General features: G+C 40.8%; 1 protein-coding gene across 4 annotated transcripts in view; it reads right to left on the reverse strand.

Moving 5' to 3' along the window:
- Nucleotides 1-660: 660 nt before the first annotated feature.
- DNAJB12 (DnaJ heat shock protein family (Hsp40) member B12) overlaps nt 661-25,641 on the reverse strand; it is a 29,824-nt gene continuing 4,843 nt past the window's right edge. Inside the window, exons 2-10 of one of the 4 annotated variants that reach the window (XR_012646297.1) lie at nt 20,312-20,486; nt 18,702-18,847; nt 12,645-12,830; nt 10,631-10,710; nt 7,982-8,091; nt 5,966-6,138; nt 4,146-4,291; nt 2,586-2,631; nt 661-2,478 (exon numbers count right to left, since the gene is read on the reverse strand). Coding sequence is in view for 2 of the 4 variants with exons in the window: in XM_075000292.1 (XP_074856393.1) it covers nt 4,170-4,291; nt 5,966-6,138; nt 7,982-8,091; nt 10,631-10,710; nt 12,645-12,830; nt 18,702-18,847; nt 20,312-20,486 (992 nt within the window). In the remaining 2 variants the exon portion in view is untranslated. Of the gene's footprint in view, nt 2,632-4,139; nt 4,292-5,965; nt 6,139-7,981; nt 8,092-10,630; nt 10,711-12,644; nt 12,831-18,701; nt 18,848-20,311; nt 20,487-25,641 lie in introns of all 4 variants that reach the window. The other 3 variants (XR_012646296.1, XM_075000292.1, XM_075000291.1) reach the window with 3 other exon arrangements.

Raw genomic sequence — 25,641 nt, forward strand, 5'->3', positions numbered from 1 at the left:
TGGCCTCTAACCACAAAAATTCTCATTGAAGTTAATGGCAGCTGTCTCTAAATCCCAGAGTCTACTTTGAAAAAATCTTCATTCTGAGCTTTAAAAATTACAGCTTTGAATATTCACAAATTCTTAGATCCTTTTGGAAAATCTACATGGTGGTTTTATTAGGTGAGCTTTTGTGGGACAGACCCACTTCTGTTTTTACAAGTACACTTTCCACAAACAGAAACCCTCCTAGGGGAGGAGGGGAATGAAATTGCTAATGGCAGAACTGGCCTTTGTTTGGAGCACTGAGACACTCAAATTAAAAATATAATTCCCCCAAAACTAGACAGATCAGTTTATTTCAATTCAAATGTTTAGTATATAGAAGCTTTCCACACATAATACTAGAAAGCTCAACAGCTTCTGATGTTTGTGCCTGCAGAATTCTCAATCTGCATTATCACTGACAACTAGACCTTGCCAATTTGGAAGGCAAAGTGTGTTTAGCAGAAAAGGAGTCCTGTGTCAGCTCAGCATAATTCATCTTTAGGGTGCCTTCCTTAGTCTCGGGGTGATATGTCAGAAGCTGTAACTGTTCTCATTGTGCTCACCTCTGACTTGTTTCCTCACTAATTACTTGTCAGAATACAACAAAACAGGCACAAACACAGTCAGAGCCTCTCACATTATAAACATTTATTTATAGATGTACAAGTGTATAATTAATTCTAAATCAAGAAATACAGATTCTGAGAGTATCCTTTAGGACTATGCTTTATTGCACATAGCGCTTACCATCCATGGATATCTGACTTGAGAAATCAAAAGTTTTGGTTGGCTGGACACTGGACAATAGTGCTGCTTTGCAAGATGTCAGCACCTTTTGAAACCATGAGTTGGCTCTCACATTCCCCCTTCAACGTCTCGTAATGCTGGGTAGCTCTTGTGCCTCTGTAAACAGCATTTATTCTGAAATATTTTATTTCCAAAGAGCTGGGGGGGATAGCTTTTAAAAGCTTGAAATCAGTAGTGGGGACAGTAAGGCTTGCAAGGAACAGGAGGGCTCATAACTATTTTGCTACATAAATATCCAGTTAAAAACAGAGCTGGTCAATGTCAAGTAACTAATAGATATAAAACCATCTGGCCTTTCACTTTCCTCCCAGCTCCTTACCACTACTTGGCAGCCATTGCTATTTTGATAAATGCCCTGTAAGAGAACTCTGAAAACCGTTCGTATTACAGGAAACATCTCCAGGCAAAATTTAACATCAATGTAGAGAAAAATCCAGTTTATTCCATTAATGGTAACTTAACTCATTCTACTTTTGCTCCTCTCTTGCCACATGTCAAAGAGATACATTGGGTACAGATGAATCTTGACTGCTATGCTGTTGCTCCCATCCAGGTCCTGCTTGCTCAAGCGGGGAAACCCAATGCTTTTAGCAGCATCATTTCACCTTCTAAAATACATTATGGGCAAAACAATTGCTAGACAATGGGTAAGATTCACATGTGATCCAGTGTCACATGCTTCAAAACCCAATTACGCAACTGAAGATTAACCACCTCCCTGTTTCTGATCTTCCCAACCAAAATTGATTCTGGTGAAAGAAAAGGCTCTGTTTTTTTGGGATTTCAGCACAGGTTGAAACACCAGAAGTGTTATGGCAAGGTACCAGCCATATTACAGCTAGCAGTTTGCTGGATGAGGATTTCTGAGTTTAGGAAAAAGAGGAAAAGGATCTATAGCTCATGGCAAGCTCTGTTTACAGAACTAATGCTGCGCACTGATTACAGGGCAGAAATAAAGCAGACTCTGGGGAAAAAAAAGTTACACGCACAAACTAAATTGAACGCTGATGAGCTAAGACCATTTGGGACAATCCTTTCCTTGCAGTACAGTTGACTGCCCCCAATTAAATACAGCAAAACCAAATCAGAAGTCTGGTCAATGTAATCAATCTTCCTTTCTACAGATGTAGGGATTTTTTTAAAAAACTCAAAGTCACAAAATTATATTTTCTCCAACAAAATAAAAAAAAAAAATAAAACAAATGCAAAGTGTCATCAAATGAACCAACCTGAAATTGGATAGGTCTGCAAGGCTGGATGGCTCTCCAAAACAGGCTAGAGTTCACACTTTACAGTTTACCAAACTGGGCAGAAAACTAAATAATTTAATCTCATCCCTGCATAGTTTAAAAATACAACGTACATACAGCTATAAATTAATTCTAAATAAATTGATTCTTTTCTTATTAATTGGTTTATAGTCCTAAAAAATTAGTCTTCCAATTTCTCTCTCTGTTTGAAGTAACCAGTGCAATCATGGAAGGCTCTCCTTCAGCTTCATGGCTTGCTGCAGTTTTTTTTGTACTGTATACTCGTTCCAATAGTTGCTGTGTTGTAGAAGAGATAAGACTGTCGCACTCTAGAGGTGATGGAAAGAAGGGAAGGAGACAGGCAGCTTTATTTTCTAACTGCTGCCTGCTGCATCTAACACGGAGACAGAGAGAGACAGAGAGAGAGGGCAGTTGTGCGTTGTTAATTCTCCAATTCCTTTTTAATTTAAGGTTTGATTCTTTAAATATAAAGTCTGTCACCTTGGCTCAGTGCACGTCACCAAAAGTCTTCAGGCATTTCAAGAGTCTGGGAATAAAAGTGGTAACTGTGTCAGTCTTCAGTCCGTAACCATTTAACAGAAAACACCCCGCCACCTGCCTCCCCAGGTTACAGGTAATGTGTCTAAATGAAAAATGCTAAAGCAGTTCTTTGTCTTACAGCTGCACTCTTCATTAGACAATGGATACAAAGAGATATGCTGTGTTAGAGAGAACGACAAAGTTAATTAAATATTTCCATTTAATAAGAGGAACAGTTATCAAAGTACTGGGCATATTATATATATAAATTCCTACTTTCAAGACGCTCAAAAATGGCAGACACCTGAGCTCAGAATATGCTTTGGGCACCGATATTAAGAACCAAAATTTTCAAATGTGCTCCACCTGCCAAAAAATAAACTCCCGAGCCGCAGCCCTACTATCTTACTTGGGTATGCAATGTAGGCATCTGAAATACAAGATAACTTTTTTGCAGGTAAAATGGGAGTGTGTTCACCTAAAAACGTGCTAAGTTGTATTCTGTTCTCCACTAAACAAGCTCTGGTTTTCAACTAAATTAGCAAAAAGTCAGTGTGTTTTACTTTTATCCTATTAGTTGCTGATGGGTGAGGTCTCCTGCCTTTGCAAAAATCAGGCCAAATAAGGATGCAAAGAAGAGAGACTCCATATCCTGGGCCAAATTTTAAAGAAGACAATACACAAATCAATAAGTAACCTGGAGGTACTTTAATGTACACCTTTGGAACTGCCACCACACTGCTCTAGTTCATCAGGTTTCCACATCAGGATGAGCTCATAGGTACATAAGGGGATTTTGATGTTGGTGGGGTCCTTTAGAAAAGGACCCCTGTGTAGACGAGCCGCATGGGAGAGAAACATGGCAATTTTGAAGTGCTGCGGCCATTGGCATGCTAATGAGGCACTGCATATGCATTTCAGTGCCTCATTAATATTCTTTGATCTGGCCATTAGCATGGCCATTTCAAAGTTTTTGGTGAGTGTTGACGTAGCCTGAACGTCTAGGGAAGACAACAGATGGAAGAAAAACATCTTACAGGAATCTGTTCCCTCTGATCATATTTCTTCAAGTGTTATGGTACAATAAAATAGGCAACAGAGCAACAAAAACTGGTAATAGAAATGTGACTGCCAGTTGCCTAATCTGATAAATGCTTGATAAAGGGAACAACTTCTGACTGGCCAAGGCAAAAAGTAACACTATCTTGGATGCCAGGCACTTAACTCACTCACAAACATGCCCCGGCCTTTCACTTTGCTCCCAGAGACCTGACACCAGCAATGCTATGAAACAGACGTGAGCTGCAAGAGCATTCGAGGTGCTATCATGCAAATTAAATCAACCATCCCACTGAAGGTGTATGTGCCGGAGAGAGGGGTATGCTTTCTCCTTGTTACATGTGTATATTGAGAGGAGAGACACAAAGAGGTAGATCTCAATTAAGAGATATAAATAGGTACAAAAATCTTTGATGTGTCATGCTTCATTGTCACAAGAAAATCACCAGCTCGTACTTAGACCTCTGTTGAGTGGTCTAGTAGTGACTATCCATGCATGGAGGCTTGAACTTCTGACAGTCTGCTACAGCTTGGGGTGCCCATCTTCTGCGCTCTTTGATAGAGGTCTGAATCTCCAAAGTAACGTGCCCGATACAGCAAGCCTTCCTCTGCAAAGGAAAAATTCCAGCATTAAAAACATTCACTCACTAAGATGTCAAGTGTGATGCATTCACCAAGGGCCAAATCTATCAGCTCCATGTCTCACTGATTCTTATGAGGGAAAGGATGAGGCCTCAAGTTATTCAAGCCCAGATGAAGTAGGGTGAGGCTGTGTCTACACTTGCATTCCTCTTTTGAAAGAGGCATGCAAATGAGGGAAACTGAAAATGCAAATGAGGCACAGATTTACATATCTGGTGCCTCATTTGCATATTCCTCTTTCAAAAGAAGAAAAGCAGTGTTGACTCGGCTCTTTTGAAAGTAAACCCCATCTTTGAAAGAGCCCTTCTTCCCATAAGAAAAGGGAAGAAGGATTCTTTTGAAGATGGGTTTACTTTAGAAAGAGCTGTGTCTACACTGTTTTTCTTCTTTTGAAAGAGGAATATGCAAATGAGGCACAAGATATTGTAAATGTGCCTTATTTGCATTTTCCCCTCATTTGCATGCCTCTTTGAAAAGAGGAATGCAAGTGTCTATACACAGCCTGAGAGAATAGGACACACCTGATGTCCTTTGTCACAGAACAACAATGATCTATGTCTGCAGGCCTTCAATGGCTCATCCGAAGGGAAGCTTTAGATACCTGCTCAGAACTGGAAGCAGTTATGGTGTACATTAAATGAGCAACACAAGGGCAATGTGGGGAAGAAGAACTATGGTGAATCATTTATCACTCTAGCTTGGTCCACTGAATTGCTCTGTGGCAAAATATTGGCTGACCCAGGATAGCAGTGTCAGGCCCCAAAGGGCATCACATTCAGAACTTCCTGGTCAGAAAGTGCATTAGTGTCTTGTGGGGATCTAAGAAAGCTTTATAATCTCTTTTTAATCCCATACAAACAACAATTCCAATATATTTGCATACAAATCCCAAACTGGGCATTGTTTCAAAGCAATTACAATTAGTGCTTTTTTTGTTTTTGTTTTTTTTCCTTTAGAAAAAGAGGAGCTGGTACTCAGCCAGCTCCACCCCAAACCTACCAATCCCATGGCTGGGGCTCTCAAGTACCAGCACACAAAAACACACTGATTACAATTATCAGCTATTGTACAGTCATTTGAGAAAGGGGCCAACTAAAGGTGGAGCTCATAAAATGTTATCTTGAGACTTAAACAGTCATAAAAAACTGAAAATGAAAAGGATTCCATTTTTCAACTTGTAGGCTCTCTGATGTGGCTCATTAGACAGAATGGAGCTGTAAAGATACATAAGTGCTTCATAAGCACTATAATCACCTTGTTCTAAAATGACATAACTCCTGGGCAATCAGGAAACTCCTGGCCCTACCTTCCCCATTCCATATGAAATCAGAGAATTCTGTTTGTATCCCATCTATATGGCAGAGGAGCTCCACAGAATGGAGCCACTACACTTATAATTTCTGTATTATTATTGTTGAAAATTATTACGTGGGACAGAGGTGACTGATTTGTTAACAAACCATTACAGACACAGGGCCCATGGGCTGCCTAAGGTCTTACACAGCTATGACATTATAATTGAGTCATCGAAGATTTATGTATCTCAGTTCCTACACAAGGACTTTTTCCTAAAACAAATCACGACCTTTAAGAAAGTGGCCCCAGAAAATTTCCATTTTATCCACCACCATGCCACTCACTCTGTTGCTTTTCCTTCCAGCAGTTATTTCTAAGATTTGCAATGTAATCATCTTCCACGCTCCTCTCAACATTTTTCAGGTTTGTGCCAGTATACTCTTCTGCAAAGTTCTCAGCTACATAATAAGGTACTTTCAAGTGCTCCGTCACTCTCCTGTGTATGTGACCCACAGACCTAGTTCAGGGAGCCAAAGCCAAGATCATAAATGTTATTCAAGCATTAAGTAGAAATTTGTGGACAAGAAACATGTACCATGCATGATCAATATACTCAAAGGACATATCTTTCCTATATTCTTTAAGTTGTTTTGGTAATCTCTGGTGGAACATTCTACCAGGTGGAAATAAAATCTACTTCGCTATCCATCAAGACTTCCCTTAGCTACACAGGTGTGCTTTGGAACACTGGGATATTGTGGGTGTTTAATGCCAAATGACTTCATACATGCTTTAGAAGTGGTCAGTACAATCTTCAACTGCTCCTCAGCAGCTAGTGTTTGACATACTTTTTGCTACTTTCTTCTCAAATGCACTGCCCTTCTCTTTCATGGTAAGCCCCTAAGACGCTGTGTGTCTCTGCTTATAAATCTCCGAAACTAATGGACCTCAAACTGAAAATGAAAACAAACCAGCATTTCAGAACTATATTTGCTCACAGAATGAAGTCAGAATGTAGGTCAAAGTAGAACAAAGACACTGCTGTTTAACTCTCTGATAGCTAAGCTTTCTCAATGGGGCTGTCTGCTTCATGAAGCTAGACCCTCAGCTCCTTAACTGCAGATTGTTGTTAACCCCAAGAATTGCTCTATCTAGCAACATGCTGCAGCATCCACTTTGCTGCAAGAAAGTAGCTAGTTTCCTCTCTGCCCCTCCCCAATTCCTTCCCTCTTTTGTCAAGATGCAGACAGGAGAGAGAATAACTCCAAAAGGGTACTCGTCTGATTCACTGACCAGACGCTTCAGAAAGAGTCAATGTACGGATATGTTCCTCAGCTAGGCTCATCTAGATATACTGTACTTGTCTAAACATAGAGTTGTTCCTGAATAACTCAAGGTGTGGACACACTTATTTCAGAACAAGAGTGCCTTCTTCCCACTTAGCTTAATGTAATTTGGAAACCCAGGAAACTAAATACATCCTTTTTGCCACTCAAAACAGAGCCGCATATTCTTCACAAGCTAGGGCCCCTCACCTGTGTGTTATGTCAAAAAAGGACATTTTGTGCAGACATGAGAATCATTTATCTATTGTGAGCTCCATCCATCTGCCTGATACCGTAAAAACCAGAGGAGGAACATGACCTGAGGAGCCAATAACAAAATATGGTTCAGACATGCCACCAAGCATTTCAGTCTCCTAACATGGCTGTCTGAGGCCAGGAGACAATGCACGAAGAATATCTCTTGAATACCAGTGTCATCTTTTTCTTCATTCCAAGAACCAGGCCACTAAATCACTAAACTATATTTTATCAATAAACTAAGTTATCATGACAGTAAGAATGGGAAAAAAAACCCCGATGGATCTGAATGGACTGGAGTAGTTCACATTCCTCTGGCACAGCAACTGGAAGGAACTGAAGTGGTAGATGGCACTAAACCTTCTATGGCCTTCTCCTCAGCATGTTCAGAGACAACAAACAGGAAAGGTAGGAGGTGTGGCTGCTTCTTGGAGGAGGTTCTATTGCTAGGGTTCACAATACCCATGAGTGGGAATATGCAGAGCCACGGAAAAAAGAAAAATGGGATTAAAGAAGTTGATTTTTGCTCTTTGAATGAGCTGTAGTGCTGGCTGCTGGCAGATCTCTAAGTCATCCTTCTCGATAACCACAGGTGTAATGACGTTTTGGGGCACGGGAAAGCAAGAGGAACATAGGGAAAGGCAAGAAAACATACAAAAAGTGAAAAACAAAACACAAAGATCCCAACCACCAACATGCCAGTTCTTATTTCTAATTGCTCCCCCTGCTCCTAGCACGCCCCCAAGCTAAATACGTATGAGATTTATGGGTACTAACGGCCTGTGGCTCAAACTGTAAGGTGGGTTGGAGACCATCATCTGGCTGAGAGCTGAAACAATGATCAGGATGAGAATAGGCATCAGCTGGACAAACAACCCAAGGCCACCCTGAGGGGGAACAGAAATATACAATGGAATGTCATCAACACATTTACATGCATAGATTATTTAGCATCTCACCCTCCCTCACACACCCAGTTGTACTGTCCCCCTTATTCATGGGAACAAGAAATGTGTGCATTAGTCAAAGGCATAACAGGACTGACTGTTCAATGGGGTTGAAAGAGAGAGAGCGAGAAAGCGTAAAGAGAACATTCCCAATGCACTTTGTGAGGATTTCACTGCCCAGTGATCCTTATCAATAGTCATGGCAATCATGGGGTTAAATCCATGATCATTGCTTTGAAAGCATATTTGCAAATACTAATACTGTCCTACATATCCCAAACCACCATCCTGTTTTTTTTTCTTTTTGGAGGGCGGGGTGGGCGGGGAAGGAGTCTTGTATGTGCATTTGGAAGGACTCATGTCATTGTTATATTTAAACATTTCTAGGACAGTTGCTAATACATATTTCATATCCTCTTCAGTCTGTAGAGACTGATACTACGGCACTTGGCAGATTCCTAAACTGCTGCCCCTTCCCAATAATATGCAAGATGAGTATGCCTTTCTGTCTCACCTCTTAAAATCCCTCCTCACTCTAGTGCAGAACATCTGGTCCCCAAAACCTAGGAAAACACATCTAATAGTTTTAAACATACTGTAGATCAGCTCAGAGATTAACAGACTACACTGCCATGAAAGAAATCTGTTAGATGTATGGCCCCTCGGTCTCATTTTCATAGCCAGAAGGTGCTGGAAGCATTGTAGAAGCAGCACAATTGGCCTCTGTAGCAAAAGGAGACACAGAAATGCCTCCTGTCACTATGAAGTGTCTTCCTTGATTAAAGAGAAGAATGCATTAGAAGTCCTGCCCCATCCAGTGCTCAGCTGGAAAGATAGTGGCATGATAATTTGTGATTCAGGAGCAAGAAATCTGAAAATTCAGACAGAGGTTTGTGACAGGAAAAGTTGGTAAATGATTAAAAATCTTCCAATGTTCTGTCTCTTCCTTTTTGCATTTTGTGAGCGTTCATGCATTGAACATGTCTGGTTTACAGTGTGCCTGAGAACATATGGGTGTAGGAAAGGCACTGCATAAACCAGGAGTTTTGACTAATCACTCTCCTCTAAGATCATGATCATAACACCCTGATTATTTGTTCTGGCTTTCACATTATAAAAGCTTCATATGGCCTGATGAGTCATATGGCCTGATGTGATATCACGCAACAAGCAACACATCCTGGCTGCGTCTACATGGCATTCTGCTTTTGGAAGTGGAATGCAAATGAGGGCGATTGAAAATGCAAATGAAGTGCTGATTTACAAATCTTGTGGTTCATCTGCACAATACTGTGAAATTGCACTTCTGGAAAAGGCCTTTCCAAAAGCAAAAACAGCTGTACAGACAGGGTTCCTTCAAAAACAAACCCCGTTTTCAAAAGAACCCTTCCTCCTATTTCGTTTCAGGATGAAATGTTCTTTTGAAAATGGTGTTTCTTTTCAAAGGAACCCGTCTACACAGCTGTTTTTGTGTTTGAAAAAGTCTCTTCCGAAACTGCAATCGTGTGAGATTATACAAAAGAAGCATGAGATTTGTAAATCAGAGCTTCATTTGCATTTTCAATTGCCCTCTTTTGCATTCCCCTTTCCAAAGGGGTATGTAGGGTAGACCCAGCACACGGTTGTACGTGATTCTGGAAAAGCCTCTTCTGCAAACACAATCTCACAGGATTATGCAAATGAAGCACGAGATTTGTAAATCAGTGCTTCATTTGCATTTTTATCATCTTCATTTGCATTCCACTTCCAAAAGCAGAATGCTGTGTAGACGCAGCCCCTGAGCAGCAAAGGTGGGTGTAGAGCTTTTGAAGCATATGAGATATAAAGTGGGTAGACCCTCAACTATTCAGTTAATCTCTGCTCATTGTTTCAAGAGATATCAGACTTCTGGAATTAAGTGTTTAAGTAACAAAGAAACTTCAGTTCATGCTGCATGTGGCAGATGCTATCATTTTATTTCAGGATGATGTTGTGTCAAACAGAAGATGACATTTATTTTCCCATTGTGTGAATTGGATCCAGACTGAGAAACTTCATCTGCGTATGTATACTTACATGTATCTGCATGGAAGTCCTGGGAATTCAACTTTAAGTAAGGTAATTGGACAGCTCTGATGGAAAAAACTAAACTCACTTGCCACGACTAAAAAGAAGCACTCCACTGGTCTAGGAAAGTAGAAAACTGGATGGCCAATTTAATACAATAGCCACGAGGGGGGAAGAATAGCTCAGTGGTTAGAGCACTGGCCTTGTAAACGCAGGGCTGGTGAGCTCAATCCTTGAGGGGGACTTTCAAGAGTCTGGGACAGGTTAGATTTAAAAAAAAAAGTCAGGCATAGGTCCTGCTGTGCACAGGAGGGACTGAACTCAATGACCTCTTAAGGTCCCTACCAGCTCTGTGAGATATGACACCAACCAATTTTTTTGTTTGCATACATGAAACCCTTTTCGTTTTCCTTTTGTTCTTGTCTCCACTTACATCACCCTGATGTTCTCGTCTGTCATGCCTCTGATGGTAGGTATACCGCATCCTGCCATTGCTGTATACATGAACATTACCTGTGAACAAAAAAATCCATTAGAAAGACTCTAGAACATTGGGACATTCTGACAGTTAGCCTGGCAGGTGATGAGATCAAAAGAACTGTGCACACTCTACATCATCCTACCTGATTAAGAATGCAATATATGGGTAGATTAGGCACAGACAAATCATAATGAAATTCAGAAATGTTCACATAAACCACCCTGTGATGTTGGTTGGAGTTTTAGCCAGGTGTCACCACGTAAATGACGCTGCACTGTCACCCTAGAAAACAACAATGGAGGGATCTTTTAAAAGGGTACCTGACAGCGTTAGCTGAGCTATCAGGGCAAGTGCCAACTCAACAAAGATAAGATTTTTAAGGAAGAATTTGGAAACACCTCCTGGTAAGCAGTTAAGAAATGAGTGATGAGTCCTAAACTGAGAAATGTTATTATCTGAAAAGACTTATTCCCAAGGTGGAAGAGCACCACACACACCTTGCTGAAGGACAAGTAGTTAATGTTCCACATTACTTGTTAGCCAAACTGGAGGACTCCAGGGTGGGTGGAGACATTGTGCACGTCTCTTCCATTCTCTGCAGAACTGAATTTTAGGTTATAACTAACAGCACTAACATTGATCTCTGTCAATTATCCCAGTGTTCCTTCACTCAAACACCCAGTCCATTACAGCTACAGATTGAACATCTCCAGTCTGGAACTCTCTTGTCTGGCAACATTTGTAATCCAGCATGATTTTAGTTAGCTGGATGACCACTTATGTGTGTGGCCAAGTTTCCCACGGTCCTATAAAGTGTGTTGACAGCCACCAGTCCTGGTTCTCAGTGTTCTGTGCTGTTACTTAGCCTAATTTACCCCTAAACATCTTCTAAGAGCACAGTAAGCAGCGGAAGTGTTGGTAATGCTGCTAGACAATATTGACCTCCTGTCATCTGGCAAATTCTCTCATTCAGCACCAGTCAGGTCCCAAGATGCTGGACTACAGAGGTTCAACCTGTAGTATAGTATAATGAATAATAGTCAAAGATTTACAAAAACCTTTGCAAGTACTTAATATTATTCTGTTATTCCTCAGGTAATCCCTCTATTTAGACTAAGGAATAACACACTAACTTTGTGTGCTTGTAAAAGAAAAACAGTAAATATTTTAATGGTGACCATTAAATGGTCCACAAAGGAAATTAGGGGGACAACTCCTTGCCCTCATCAATTTATATAGGCAAGCTAGAGATTCAATTTCATTCTAAACAAGTTTAAAATTATGTTCTAAAGAATGCCTTAAATGTTACCTATCACCCGATTTGCCTAGCAGGGAGGGGGCATGACTTCTTGAGACCTCTCGAGGCATATTTATAATAAAATGTATTTGATTTTGTGAAGGGAGAAAGAGACAAGGAGGGTGAAAGAACTGGAGACTGATACCTCCTATTTTTACTGTTTTAATTGTGCAGCACAGATGTTGGAAAAAGCCTTGTGGGTGAGAGACCCCTTCTTGGTGATTAGTGGCCTAAAAGTTAGTATGTTTATTCTGATGAAGAGGATTTTAATATTTCTTCAAAACAGGCTAGTAACAACTAGCGTAAAAAGAAACTTAAAAATGTTCTTTCAAAATTAAAAAGGTGGATATGACAACTATGCAAGCACCTATTTGAGAGTCCTAAGAATTCCAGCTCTGATGACACTACCTGCTGGTTCCACAAGCAATTTGTTCCATGGGTTGAGTTCTCAGAGCTCTAATCTTCACCATTTAAGAAACTGAGATGTCACCATCAGGAAGGGACAGTCACTTGTAAAGGAGAACCGTTGAGAGGAACAGCTCTCAGTATCACCCTCAGGCTGCCAAATAAACCATTATTGTATTATTGTTCGGTCACAAGAGTGGCAGCAAACATAGCTGAATGGAACCACACCTGTCCGCACAGCGTATTAATCCCTGAGAGACTTACTAGAAGGAAATCCACCACCAAAGAACATATTGAAGAGATCCTCAGGTGAGATGTCAGCTTCGAATCCGCGGTGGAAGTCTGCATGGCTGTGTCCATGTCTTGAAAGGTTCATTTTCTCATCTCCAAACTGGTCATATTGCTTCCGCTTCTCTGGGTTGCTCAGTACTGCATATGCATTACCAATGGCTGAAATATTTGAAAAAAGGAAGTGGTTAGCCTCTATCTCCTAGCAATACATTCCCTTCTTCTGAAGTTTTGCATCTGCAAACTAACAGGCCCCATTAAAATCGATTACATTTTTAACTGTCTAACCTCTAACATCTCTGAATACAGGACTGCGTCTTCAGGTTGGATGTAAATGGAAGAAGAGGACAATCTCATTTGACGAAATGCCTGAAACCTAGATTAACTCAAACCAAATGCTCAATGCCTACAGTGCTACTTTGCTCAAATCCTGGGGTGATAGAGCTTTCCTTCCAGATGAATCAGAAACTATAAATCAATGGCAGAGTACAGTCAAGTTACTGGATCTACATTTTACTAAGTTTAATTTTTTTTTAAACTTGACAGACAAGGTAGTGAGACACTATCTTTTACTGGTCCAACTGTTGCTGGTGAAACACAGGCTTTGAGCAACACAGAGCTTTTCTTCAGCTCTCCCCTGTCTACCTAAAAGTTTTTGTTCCAGACACCATGCAGAGTATTTTTTTTTCTTTCTTTTTTTTTTTACTTGTAAGGATTAACTTCTTGAGCCATATAAAATTATGTACTGAAGCATGGCTCTAGTCGGAAAGTGTACTCTAACGGTGATATTATGGAACTCCAAGTTTATTGTCCATAACTTTACAGGAGTTCCAACATAGCTCAAATCACTGAAAGGCCCAAAGCACATAAACAAAACATCTTAAAGAAATTCTAGGTAAAGATATGGTCCGTGCAGGCTCAGGGTTTCAAATCTCCACAGGCCAGACAGAAGGGGGACAATGAAGAAGAACAGGTTATATACCATTGTGACAACAGAAAAATTACTGAACTAAACCCTGGTCTCCTCTCTTGATGACTCCCTCTTTCAACTCTTGCCTCACTGTAACCAACCTGGGGTATGTCAATACTAGGAACGAACTTCAAAGTTAACTTCCAAGTTAGGCACTACTTCGAAGTAGCCAGTAGAGAGTTTATACACATTTTCCCTTACTTCGAAGTTAACTTTGAAGTAGGGAGCCCAACTTCAAAGTCCTTACTCCATTCCTGGGAATGGAGTAGTGCCCTACTTCAAAGTCTAACTTCAAAGTAGGGTGTGTGTAGATGCTCAACTTCAAAGTTGCAAAACGTGTTGGAAACATGATTGTTAATATCTTTTGGGCTTTAATGTTAATATCATCTTGAGCCATGCTTCAGTATATAATTTTGTATGGCCCGAGAAGTTAATCCTTACAAGAAAAAAAAAAAAAAAAAAAAAAAAAAAAAAGGAAGCAACTTTGTAAACAACTTCAAAGTTATTTTTGCAGTGTAGACACAGCCCTGGAAGAATCCTTATTTGTAACTTACTGCTGCAAAATTTGCATTTACATCTACACTTGCATTTCTTTTCTTTCTCCATCTCCATTTGTCAACTCCCTTACCAGAGTGCTTCTGCCCTGGACTCTGCAAGAGTCCACTTTCTCTCTTCGTCCTTGACTAAATAGTATGATGTGATAACTTATGAATGATGAGGATATATACAAGTTATTGTACTGGAGTTGACAGAGGATTTTTCGGTATAAGCCCTGCGACGTTTCTCTGTCTGATAGATTTGGGTAATGTCTCCTTTCTTTCAAAGGCCTATCTCTATGAGAAAGTGATGCCAGTATAAGTTAAGGTGCAAGGAACACTGGTGGGCAATTCAAATGGAAGAATTTGAGATCTAGGTTTCATTTTCCGTATGCACTTTTATAAACATTAAAGCCCAAGAGATACTAAGTCACGTTCCCAACACGTGTTTTGCAATGTATTGCTGCTATCTTGCAGCAATCAGAAGTTTAGCTAAAATGATCCGGTTTACATTTTCTTCTCTAGTCAGCCAAAACTAGTGATAGAAGCTCCCAAGGGATAGCATGGGCTATTGCAACTGCTGATCAAGGTAAAACATAGCACTTTATCAGATGTCACTGGGAAGATGAATGTTAAGGCATCAGCTCATACATCAGTGCAAGAAAAAAAAAAAACAAACTAAGAAATCTCCAGAGCCCTGCATATTTTCCACTTCATCCTTTGGAACCAAACAGCTTGGCTTTAATGGGCACTATGACCAGGGCGCTAACATCAGAAGCATAATGGAGAAGAGAATCAAGGAGACAAGGCTTTGAGGTGAGATAACCTGACAGTAGATAGCCCTGTAATGGAGGATAAAGTGCACCTTGCTTAATGCACAGTTTTGACATGTAAAACATGTTTAAGTCTTCAGTAAATATGATTATTTAAGATAACTGGTGAAGAAACCTACCTTCTGCCACTTGTCAAGGACTGAAGAAGTAAACTGCTGAAGAAAGGTTTATGACAGACACTACGTGGATGTCTGCATACACATGCAGATTTGATCTGAAATCAGCGCATAAAGGGGCTCTCCAATGTAGCTAGAGGCTCAGCCCACTATTTGCTAATGGCAACACACTCAGACCAGATGTAAGACTTAAGAGGCCTGAACAACCTTTCCCTCGGACTTTTGCTCCTCATTTTATGCCTATTTTCAAAGTCATACCCTAATATCAAATAATAGCAGTACACACTTGAAAAGAAACTCCCCAATTCCCATAGGAACCTCATTTCACTCACCAGCTAGCTTGCTGAAACCAGGATACTAAAACAGAGTTCCACTTTGAAAAGTGACAAATAAATGTAGCATTTTTAAGATTTGTGTTCATCTCACTGATGCCGCCTTAATTTTGCCAAATTTCCAAATAAAAAGTTTGTTCTTCACACCATTGCCCCCAGGGCCACATGTACTCACTCCTTCTGGCTTCTGATTTGACTAGGTGCCTGCAAGCACATAATTTGACTTGCAGAACCTTTATTACTGGTGGTCATGAGCAAGAAGGATGCCAAGTTTGGAACTAAATTCTCAGGTCCCACTTCAAGGCATCATTCAGGCACCTTTAAGCCATTTTTGTGCAGTTCAAAGGACAGCCAAACAGCTGGAAGATGACCCCAACCTTCCCAAAAATATTTCTCTGGCAGTGTTTTTATAAATTTATTTTTACAAAACACTACTGGAAAATAAAAATAAGTAACATTTAACAGTTTTCTTAATGGGAAGAGTGATTTTCCATCTTTTGATCACAAATCCACTTAGTAGGAATGATGCTGGAAAGTTGGATCCTCACAAAAGGTGCAGCATCACATGATTTCTCTGACCACGACTTGTGCCAAAACAATCCAAATTGACTCTGATTGTTTCAGCATGAGTTGCATAACAATTATACTATTAGGAATGCCTTACAAATATTAATATATCTACAATCTAAATACTATCCAAACACTTCAGTATTTCTGATGCACACAATTTAATATTTAAGAAGGAAAAATATCACAAGCATCAAATTTTTTTCATGGAATACCTATTCACATCGGGCGGAACACCAGTGTTCTACGTAACAGTTTGGGAACCGCCATTCTTGGCCTTTTAGTATAAGTGTCATTTGACAAGTGAACTCCCAAGCTATTTGCTGGACGTTCCTAGAAAAATAAGTTTAGCTTGGCTAATCCTTATGGCTTGTTTAATTAGTTAGCTAGGTTCAGAATCTATCATTCAACTATTTAATAAACAGAACTGCACTAAGAGAATTCTAGAGTTGCCAACTGCCATTGAGTGACATTTTCTTATTTTATATTACATAATACATGCCTCTTATTTTGGAACGAGGCCATAGAAGATAATGGTGATGCTGTACCATAAGTCTATTCCCTATTTCACTTCATCATAACTCAGCTTTTCCAAGGAAACCCCATTCTATACTTGTTTCTCAAAAAACAATGTAGTGAGTTCAGTGGGGCTTACTCCAAAATTAAGTGCACTCTAAGCAACCAGTCTTCGCTTTTGTGGTCACTTGATTTAAATCAATGATTTTTTGGTGATTTAAATCAATCCATCCTGATTATTGATTATTTAATGCACACAAAAATAAGCCCTTTTTAAAAGTACACTGCCTTTTTCTGCCAACCTTTACATAATGAGCCAAACTCATTCCTCATGTAACACTACTCATTTTCCCAAAGTGACACCAGGGATTTTCCTGGGCCACAACTGTTGAAGCTCAGTTTGCAAAGTCCCCAGAAAATCAACAGTGCAAGCTTTCTAGTTCTTGCTGCTCAGACTGATGTGTGTTGCGTTTTCATTTTTTCTCTTACAACACAAAGGAAGATGTTAAGAAATCATGGAAATTAGAGGTGAAAGTTCAGTAATTTAGCCCTTCTGCCTGAAAAAAAATCAGAATTACTTTCTGTATTACCTATGTGTTATAGGCTCCTCTTGATGAACTATTCCATAACTTAATAGCTCTCATTATCAAGAAAATTTCCCTTTTCATTGCCTACATAATGCTTAAGAATCAGGATCTTTACATTTTGCTTTAAGTTACTATGGATTTAAAAAAAATATCGGCTGGAGTTAGCTACACAGTAGGCTCCTATGCACAACTGAGTTTGTCATTTGGGGGTTATATATAGTAATCTCATTTATGATACTTTTAACAGCAGTCTTGATGTGTCCACTTAGAAATCTGGAGTCTTATGAGAGGACTGCTTGGAAACCTCATTGAATGGCAGAATTTAAACTATGCAGCTGGTTTCTCTGATGCCAACTCAGAAGAGGACAGTTTTCTGCCACATGCTTTTTCCAATTCTCCCTCCCCACTACCATGATAAATTCAGTTAAACGGTGTGCACTAATAACTGATAACTGCAGTAATAAGAAACAAGAAACCTTTTCTGAACTGCTGACTCCTATGCTAAACGAAGTAATTAATATGTAACAGGTTGCTGCTCCTTAGGTGCACTTACATCTCTTTCCTTCTGTTCCAAGCCTTGTCCCTTTGAGGCTGGGAAGGTTGAGGGGAGTTATTGTCTCCAGGGAGAATATATGATATGGAAGTTGCAACTGACTAAGCGTGATGCAACTGTCTGCTGAAAACTGTATAAAACTAGCTCCATCTGCTGACGATAAGGATTAAGGAGACCCTGAGGGAAGTTCTTCCCGGAGGCTTAAGAGATAGCCCCTGAGGGCTACTTACAGGTAAAGGTTGTGATTCCAGTTGGTGGACTATGGACCAGGCCTCTTTTCTCCAGTGTTTGCATTACTCTGAGCTTTATTAATTAAATGAAACCAGACATTAACTTGGTTGTTTTGGGAGCTTTATTCTACTTCCTGGCTGGTGAGTTTCACCCCTGGCTTACAAGGACCCTTCTTTATTTTTGTTTCATAGACACCCAAAAAACACTGTACAGGTCCCACCTCCAAAAATCAGCACTCTCTGGTACAGCAACATCCTGCTTGCACCATGGATGTTACAGGACCAGAGAGCCCTTGGCCCTGAGGATATGTTGACTCTGGTGCCCCATGACTGGAGCCACACCAGCAGCCCAACCGGGGACTGAAGGTGATGCCCTGGAGCAATAAGATGCCACGACAGGCAGCTTGGCCATAGCTGGAACCAGCCTCCACAGAGCTGTAGCTGGAGCCGTGGCCAGCAACCCAGCTGCATCTGGTATGGGGCCAGCACAGGCCAGGCTGTAAGTAAGATGGGCAACAGGGGCTCCAGATGTGGGGGAGGCAGTGGGGAGCCAGCTGGGCGCAGAGCCGCCAGCAGCGAGGGACTGCAAGCTGTGCAGGAAGGGAGACCTCCCTTCATCCAGCAAATTCCCTTGTTCGGGACAGGTCAGGTCCCAAGGTTACCAGACGAGGGAGGGGCAACCTCCCTATGGTGTTAGAAGCTTTTGGCTGAGGTTGTACTTAGACGGTCACCCCAATACGCAAACTTCAGATGTGATGGAGTTGAGCTCAAGAAATAGAAAATATGCTTTTACCTTTAAATGCCTCTGTAGCACCTGGAGCGTGGTTTTTATCTGGGTGAAACTTCAGTGCTAGTTTCCGGTAAGCTTTTTTCAGGTCCTCATCAGAGGCCTCTCTGTTTACTCCGAGAATTTCATAGTAATCTTTACATTGCTTTACCCTAGAAGTTAAAAGAAATGAGATGACAAGAGCAGTTAGTTTGAGGTAAGGAGGGTTCTTACCTTGTATGCATCAAGTTTTCAGCATCCCTAAATCCCAATTCCAGTTAATATCGTCCTCTGAACTTTGGTTTACTCAGTTTTGACTCCTTGGTATTAATCGGTTTATTTCCCATATCTGTTTGCCCTATGGCTTTATTACCAGGGTGTCTATAGTCCTTAAAAATACAAATGAGTCATCCTGGTAAAATGACAGTGCCCTCAAGTGGCACAAGATCTCCTTGCACTCCTTCGTAGGTAATTTAAGAAAAGGTTTGACTGAACTAACAAACATGGCATGGTGCATTGAAACCCAACAAATTCAGGTACCAGGGGCTGGTTTAGGAAAACACCAGGGACACATAGCAAGAGGGATCCCTCAAAAGCTGAGATAGGATCTGGGGGAAGCGACAGTTCTCTCAGATTCAGTTAATTCTTAGACCAAAATGACTTTTGAAATAGTCTGTACAAGATTTCCACAGGAAGGAATAAAGCCTGTTCAGGGCATGTAGCCCTCCCTCCATTACAGTGGCCTGATTCAGAGTACTTTAGCAGCTTTGAAAGGATTTCTCTTCTTCCCCTCCCAACCTAGACTGTAAGCACTCAGAGCTAAAAATATGATATAAGTCACAGAATGGACTTTTCTTAAAAAATGGACCAAGTAGTAAAATATCCAGAAGTTAATCAGCTCAGGATGATGAGTGTTCGTGATGAGTGTTTCAAACATACCATAGCTTTAAAGAGAGTTTAGTAAGTGATCATGCTTACAATTAGACCAACCTCTTCACATTTACAGGGCGGGGGATAAATGCCGGGTGAAAACCTGTTTTTGAACATCATATTGCATATGTCGGGTACACACATTCCTGGGAATTTTAGCAGGAGTTTTACAAAGTACTCCACAACATGAAAGTGGGATAGATGGGAAACCATCACACAATACTACTATCAGGCTCTTATCAAGAGACTGTACTGGAAAACTACGAGGAGGCACTACAGGTGAGGTCTGATGTGCAACGGCAGAGTTTATTTAATACTAATGATCTGTATTAAGGTGCCTGGAAATTGGACCCTCACTGGACTAGGCATAAATATGGGAGGGGAAGGGGAAAAAACCTTATGCAAACAACATCCAGTTCCAGCTAGAGCTATGAAATCCCTCTAACTTTTATGTTACAAGTCCATCAACAACTCTCCAGTTACCCAAAGTTCTCAGTTAATTCAGTCTGTCATTACAGCAACATGCATCAGTTCTCCAGGTATTCAAAAAAAAAAATCCATGTTTCTGAAAGCTTTAAATATCTGTGAAATATTCTGGAGAACAGACTGATATCATGCAATAAAATCAAGCGCCATTGCATAGATCAGTAACGTCACTGGACAACAAACTATTCTGCCCTATGAAAAATGAAGCAGCGACTGCCTACCTCTTAACTGCATCCACCTGATCTTGGGTGTAACCTTTGCTAGTCTCCCCACCTGCCTCCCCGTTGGCTGATGGGAAGTCTCCACTCATTTTCCTAAAGTGACCATTTGTGGACTCCCTGGATTTGGACTGGCCATTGGCTGATTGTTCATTCTTGTTGACGGATTCGATCAGCACTAAAATTAAAAACAATTGAAAAAGAGAAAAGTTTAGACATCATCCAAATCACGAAGCTGCATTGCCCCTTTGCCCACTGAGAAAGCAGGAGTCCTCTTCACCTCTGTTACAACCATAAGTATCCTCCATTCGTTCTTCTCCCTTCATCCGATGTGTTGTCTTTTCACTCCAGAAATGCCAATGTTCCTCCTAGTTCTCAACCACAAGTAGGGGTATTACGTACTGATTTCAGGTACTACTATTTCAGCAAGGGCAAAGCAGGCAGTGTGGGAGACAAGAGGTTTGGAAGTCTCACCAGGATCCCCCTTTTTTCTCATTTGCATTTTTACCTGCCTTTTCTTTAGGAGCAAATATGTCCCAGTTCGTATTCCATCTTCAGGGAATGAATAATAAACTTTTAGACAATGGTGCCCTGAGCAACAACCTCACTTCTGTCCGCTTAACTAACCTCCTGACTTTTCAGTCCTGTAACACTTGGTAAGTTGCAATACAACACTGCTACATACAAAACTTAGAAAACAATCCTATGGGATTCTCATAAATTTGTTAAAAGGGGGGAAAAATAAGACTTCCTTCCAATTTTCCTGTTTCAAAGACACTGTAATGATTCAAATACTGTATATGCTGAATAATTTCCTTTGAGCAGAGACAGCTACAGCACACAGTGATGGTGGGGAGCTGTGGCCAATATTCCCTCTAATCTTTTCCATCCATAGGGGCTGTGTTCATCCATGTGTGGGGAAAAAAATTTATGTGGACTGAGATGTATGAATGTGCACCGCTAGTAGAAACAAAAGCACAACGGTAGGTGCTCTGCTAACCAGCTGGGCAGCATTTGAAGCTCTCCTGAGTGGCTGCAGAAGCACAAAGCTTATAGGGAACAGTGGCTGTGGCTATGGACTTCACATCAGATCCATAGCAGAATGTACTGGAAGAGCACTTTGGTTTCCAGAACCATCATTTATTTGCAGGAAAGCTATGAGAGCCTCTTTTTCATTTTGACAAAAGTAGAGGGATGTACAGGTATTTTCTTTATACTTCTCTAAGACATCTGCTTTAAAAATCCTCAGGGATCCATGCTACGGTGATCACCTTTCAAATGTGATAATTTAAACCACAGCCTAACAGTGCAACTGAGGTTGAACACAGCAGGAAGCTGAAGAAGATCATTGTGCTCTGCAGGTATAAAGCAACCAAATTATTTTTTTTTCAACTAATCCAGCAATAGTCACCTCTTTGCAAAGTTTCTTTTTACTAAATTTCAGACAACTCTTCAAGTTTCTAGTTTCTATATATCATAAGACTTGTCCCCGCTATATAAAAAAGTATACACAATAAAACAGCCACATCAGTAACACGAAGAGGTTGCAATCCTTTATCGAGAATCTGTATCAGAGAAGGACATTCCATCTACTGCAGTGCCCAGGAATCTACTTGAACACACATTTAAGACCTTCTACCACAGAGATATTGCACTCTTTACCTAACAGCAAACAACATATGTAAGCCGACAGCTGAGCCAAGATATCATATCTGCTACACAAAGTTTATATTTGGGCAAGAAGAAACAGTTCAATAATCCTACAACCAATGAAGAGAATCATTATAGAATGAAGGATAAAAAGCAAAGAACACTACAGACAAAGTACTTTGCTGAATTGCCTGGTGAGTTTCTGAACCTTTAAAAAAAACAAAAAGACAAAAAAAAAACCCAACAACTTTCTTTCCAAACTGTTAGATCGCAGCCCGTTACAAAACTCCCCAAACCCATAGCTTTAATTTAGACTGCCTCTTTTATAGGTGACACTGGGCAGGGTGCCTCTTTCTTATTCACGTTTTCCATAGCAGTTGAATATAGACAGAAAACCTCAATTAGCTACTCCCTCTCCCTATAAAAACAGGAGTGTTCGTTATATTTTCAGGTATGCTGTTCAGTTCACTTTTTAAAGCCCCAAGCAAGAAGGCTTCCAATATAATCTTTGGGAAAATTATTTCACTCCAATACACCTCATTGTGAAGAAATTTCTTCAAATACATAGATCAAATCAGGGGTTGGCAAAATAAGTCGTCCAGTGGGAGACTTGGGCAGGCTCCCTACTTGCCCCCCCCGCCAGCCCACATGCTGTGGGTCCCACGGGCTCTCTGCACAAGGTGCGCTACTGGTAGGTGGGGCTTGCCAGCACAACCTCACAGCTCCCATTGGCTGGAAACTGGCTAAGGGGCGGTTTCTGTGCCACGCTCGCAGTACAGGCAGCACATGGAGGCCCCCTTTCCCCTCTCAAAGGGCGTTCAGCACGCAGAGAATACATGGCTCCCACAGCCAGGCACTCTGAAAGGCATGTGGGCACAGCAGACAGGGATCCTGCCTGAGCAACCCCAGCACCTCCCAGCCACAGCCTGCACCTGGCACCTCACCTCCTCCCTCTCTCCAACCCTCTGTCTCCCACCCCCACGGCCGCCCCAACTCACAACCCAAACCCTCTCCGCTCTTGCTCCTGAACCCGTATCCCCTCCCAAACCCAGCATTCCAATCCCCTGCTCGATATCACTCCCCCTCTTTAACCCAATCTCCATCTCAGACCCCACCCTCATCCATTAATATTATGGAAGAGTGTGGCCCTTCACCCCATACCCAATTTCTTCGAATGCCCCCCAATCAAAAGTTATTGCCCACCATTGGTCTAAATTCTCTCTCAGCTTCAGCTCACTGTCCTTATACTTAGAAAGTAACTTGGTATTAAATTTCTCTTTTCTTAGTATTTACACTACTCAGATATTTGTACATCTATGGACCTCTGCTACTCCTGAGCAAAACTGTGTTTTTAGATCTTTGAATCTTGTCTCAAAAGGCAATTCCTCTATCCCCCTCTCTTCTTTTTGTTGTTCTCTGAATTCCCTTTCATTTGTCAATGTGTTTCCAGTAATGTGCATTCTTAAGTGAAATGTTAAATTCCAGGTTCAGCTGCAGCAGTGTCACATGCTGGGATTACTTCTTCTCTGCTCCAAAACATGTCTGCTTTGCATATGCATCCCAAAACCACAATGGGCTTTTATAAAGCTGCCCAGCATCACAAAATCACTCCAAACTTGCCCTGCATGATTACCCCGTAGTTCTGTCAGCATTACCTTCCCACCTTTCTCGCCCCCTTTCAGCATGTGTGTTTAGATTACTTATCCTCACACACTAGCTTACATTTTTCAAAATTAATTAGTTTTAGCAAAGTCAACTAACATTTGCTAAACTACCATAAGCCACTGAAACTTTGGATGCTGCTACACTACCATTGTCCCGTCAGAGGTGCCATGGTAATGAGGCAATTCGAAGCAGGCTAATGAGGTACTGGCATGTATATTCAGTTCCTCATTAGCATAATTGCAGCCATGCGAACAAACGTCAAATTTCAGATTGACAGTAAAGATGGGGGCAGCTTTGAAAATAAGTGCCCTGCTTCAACATTTCCTTACTCTGTTCTAGTTCTGTGGGAATAAGGGAATGTCAAAGTGGGCCACTTATTTTGTAGCTGCACCCATCTTCACTGTCAATCTGAAATTCTACGTCTCTTCGCGCAGCTGTCATTATGGTAATGAGGTGCTAAATATGCATGTCAGCACCTCATTAGCCTGCTTCAAATTGCCCAATTACATGGCTCCTCCGACGGGACAATGGTAGCGTAGCAGCAGCATGAATCTATACCAAGACTTCCATCACCAGTGGTGATTTAGTTTTTTGTAAAATTCCCTATTGTACACATGGACTTATATAGCTATAGCATTTAGAGAACCAAGTCAGAATCTGAGTGACCTAAGAGATGGATGATGATATTTTCATTGTGCTAAGCACAAACAGCTGAGCGCCTACTGGGAAAGGATTCCCAAAACAAATGATCCCTCGTGTTTCTGTCCCTCCACCGCCAACAGCTGGCAGAAAAAAATCAAGTCAATTTTACTTCTGCCTAAAAAATTTAAAGCACAAATTGAAAATTAACATATATTAATAAAAATTGTTTTAAAAACAATAGATTTCTTGGTCACTTTTGCTAAATATCAAACATGTTTATTATTTATTTCTAAAGCTTTACAAATAAAAATATCTGTGCATCTGTTTTTATTTCACTTTTCTCTATCTTTCTGTTAAATTCTCTTCATCTCAGTTATCATTTATCATAATTTTCCAGATCTGAAGAACTGGGTCTGTCCCACGAAAGCTCATTGCTTAATAAATTATTTCGTTAGTCTCTAAAATGCTATGGGACTGCTTTTTTGTTTTACCTAGGATGCTGCATAATTCAAAATAGCTAAACAAACCTGGTTCAATGGGCCAGACAGTCACGTCCAAAATAAAACAGGCAAGAAAGAAGAGTTGTTTAAAAAAAAAAAAACAGGCAACTCCCTCCCCTGACCATGTAAAAATTAATAGACTCTGCAGAGAGTCCTAAAGATAGCTACAGAGGGACTCTGGGGGATATGCTCAAGGAGGTAATTCTGTAGCTTGGGTCTCTAAACGAAGAAGTTTCTACTTCTAGCCCTGCAAATACTCTCAGGATGATAGTAAAGGTAATTATGTTGATTGCAACTTCCCCAGAGAGAAATTACTGGATAGACCATCACTTGTGTAAGCATCCTCAGGCCTAGGTAACAGAGGATTTCATAAAATCTCAGCAGTACAGACTGGGTTCGGCACATGGTGTGAGACAATTTTTTCCCACCTAGAAAGGCTTCTCTTTATTCCTGTAGCGAAAGCATAATGCATCATTGACCATCTTCATGACCACAGTATCAAGCAAAGGAAGATGACCTCACAACTGAGAGAGATGTCAGGAGAAAGAAAGCAATGGAAGTTTGAAAAGTTAGCGCTCAAAAGCTCTGCATTTTGCTATTGTCTTTTATCCAATCTTCTCCCTGCATGCAAAACCAGGAGATTCTCTAAGACCACCTTGGCCAGTGAAATAATCCATATGTTATTAATAACATACTTCCCATGAACAATCTGTTTGGCTTTTGCTATACTACCATAGCTACATTACTCAGAGTAGCTACACTACTCTGTGGCTAAACACCATGCTCAAAGTAGTGCAACTATTTCAAGCACAGCGTTCCCTTCCCACTACCCCTTGAAATAGCTGCTTATTTCGAACTTTGGTGCAGGTTGGATGT

The sequence above is a fragment of the Carettochelys insculpta genome, chromosome 7, assembly GCF_033958435.1.
Source record: "Carettochelys insculpta isolate YL-2023 chromosome 7, ASM3395843v1, whole genome shotgun sequence".
In the NCBI taxonomy this organism is placed as follows: domain Eukaryota; kingdom Metazoa; phylum Chordata; order Testudines; family Carettochelyidae; genus Carettochelys; species Carettochelys insculpta.